Source organism: Gymnoscopelus microlampas (genome assembly GCF_963454915.1).
Source record: "Gymnoscopelus microlampas genome assembly, chromosome: 3".
NCBI lineage: Eukaryota > Metazoa > Chordata > Actinopteri > Myctophiformes > Myctophidae > Gymnoscopelus > Gymnoscopelus microlampas.
In genome coordinates, this window is record NC_139940.1 from 46,127,556 (window position 1) to 46,130,019 (window position 2,464).

Genomic DNA, 2,464 nt, shown 5'->3' on the forward strand with positions numbered 1-2,464 from the left:
GCACTTGCCCGTCGGGCAATTACAAGTCAAGTTCTACTTGCCCGAAAAGTAAATCAAATGAATGTTAAATCCAATCGATATTGCCGCATGGTGACAGTCACTTTGATAGTCTGGATGAGCGCAAACTGCTACTTGTAAAACTGGCATTTTTGGTTCTTTCATGAATAACCAATTATGAAGACAGTTGCTTGGCCATTCAAACGCACTTGCCCGCCGGCCAACCTGAAAGCAAACTTCACTTGCCCAAAAGTTTTATTTAATTGCCACGGCCCACGGGCAGTCGGGCAACCGTTAGTGTCAACACCTGCACATGATGTCAGCATCACTGATGCTGCATCTTACGCCTCAGTTTAAGAAAGACAAATAAACAGAGGTTACTGTTGTCCAGAAGCTTAACCACATTAACACTAGTAACCTTTTTCCCCACATTTTCCAAAATCTTAGCAAAGCTCAATATGTCGCGAGTTGATGCATTGTGATTTCTTTGGTCATACAATGAAGTATATAGGGCTTAAGTGGTTAATCAGTCTTTAAAAATGAATAGGTAAAATAAATAGAGTCGGCACAGAGTCAAATTAAACAGCTCACAGTTTATGAATGTTTCAACACAACAAGGTCTTCTGAAGAAAGTCTTAATTCTGAAGAAGACCTTGTCGTGTGGAAGCGCTAATAAACTATTGCGGACTCCATTTATTTTACCTGTCTTGACCAGTCTGTCCTGCATCTTATTTATAGTGGACGTGCAAAGCTCTTTCTCCTTCAAAGATGAACATATAAAAAAGCATTAATAAAATGTTCATTTTATTATATTTACATTACATTCCTGACACAAACATTGTCAAGAATGTTTGTACAAAAAAGTGGCTTCATTCTGTCGTACAGTCCAACGTAAAGAACCAGAAGTCCACCTTTCTGACCACGTACGGGTATGCGGGTCAGCTGTGTTTTTGTCGTTCTGCAGACGTCACTCGTCGACGAGGAAGTTGATGAGTGCAGTCCTCGGGGACAGGATGGCTCTCTTGATGCTGCGCTCCCCAAGGACAGTCCGTCCCAGAGCGCTCTCCACCACCAGCTGCCGCACCCGCTCGGCATCCTGGGATATCGCCACGGGCACCGTCACCGTTCCACACAGCTGGTTGTTTACCTGAGGAGTAGATGGAGGTTAAGAGGTTCTACTGCTTCCAAACTCTCCTTCTATGTGAAAAGGTAAAGGTGAATAAATGACAAAAATTACCATGTCCACCATACCAATAACCAACAGTTTAGAAAAACCTTGGTCACTAGCAATAGTTTATGATCTCCTATCAGTTCCACATTTGACAAAAAAATGTGATCTCTAGTAGAACATTGGGTTGTAATAGCTACATGAACTTGAATAAAATCTCAAAATCAAACTTTAAAAACCAAATCCAACTGGCAGTGGCGCTCACGTTACACTGATGTTGGTTAGCTATCAATTTCTGTTGCATGAAAGTACTTCCGTCAAGGGTAATACAACATGTATATATAGCCATTTCACTTTCCCAAACATAAGTACCAGGACTTGTTTTTTTCCCCCCTTATTGGCAGAAACTGCATTGTTTGTGTTCAATTACGTGTTAAAAGTATGATTTTGAGACCAAAAAGGCTAAGATCTCCCCTGGCGCCAAGGAGGGATTCCCTCTTAGCCTAGAGGTGAAGATGCTTGGCGTTAAGCGTTCCTTCGCGTGCGGGAGACCCACGTTCAAAATCCTGGCTGTTACATAAGGACCTTAAAACTGTGTTAGTGTCACTGGGGGTGACCACCATTACTATTTAGTCGTTAACTCTCGGCCGTGTGCACGAGACAGCCTCTGTTATTCACGTGGCAATAAAACTACCGTCCTCTGAGCGGTGTCCTCATCTCGGGTTTCCTCATTTCACCCCGGGTTTGTGACAACTTGGTCACAGCTATCTATGGACGAAACAGGCATCACAATTGACCATTAATTACCCAGAGGAAATAGTGCAGATTTTGCTTTTATTGGCCTACCCTCGTAAAAAGAAGAAGGCCCAAAATAACAAACGGAACGAGCCTGTCCTCCAGTTTCCCATACACAGAGTCCATGTAAACAGAGCTATTTAAAAACAGACAGTCTGTGGTAGATATGGGAAGGGCGGTTGGTGCTCTGCACTACTGTATTGAGGACTGCATGCTGCTTCAAGTGTGTTTATGAGCCTGTGTCTCCGGCTGACAGCGGCCCAAGCCCAAGAAGCTCTATCCCCACAGGGACAGGACAATTTGTATGTGTGTGCACAACTGGTTGTTTATATGCACAGTAAAAATTTTACTCCGAGACTCGACAAATTTGTAGACTCTCAAAGGGATCATTGGACACCGAGGAGTTTTACTGGGCATGTGTCGGGATACGATGATTAAGTGTGTGTGTGTGTGTGTGTGTGTGTGTGTGTGTGTGTGTGTGTGTGTGTGTGTGTGTGTGTGTGT

The 2,464-nt window shown here is 43.5% G+C and overlaps 1 protein-coding gene across 1 annotated transcript in view; it reads right to left on the minus strand.

Moving 5' to 3' along the window:
* Window positions 1–860: 860 nt before the first annotated feature.
* lars2 (leucyl-tRNA synthetase 2, mitochondrial) overlaps window positions 861–2,464 on the minus strand; it is a 90,899-nt gene continuing 89,295 nt past the window's right edge. Inside the window, exon 21 of the mRNA XM_084053774.1 lies at window positions 861–1,144. Within this exon, the coding sequence (XP_083909900.1) occupies window positions 965–1,144 (180 nt within the window). The 3' untranslated portion in view covers window positions 861–964. The remainder of the gene's footprint in view (window positions 1,145–2,464) is intronic.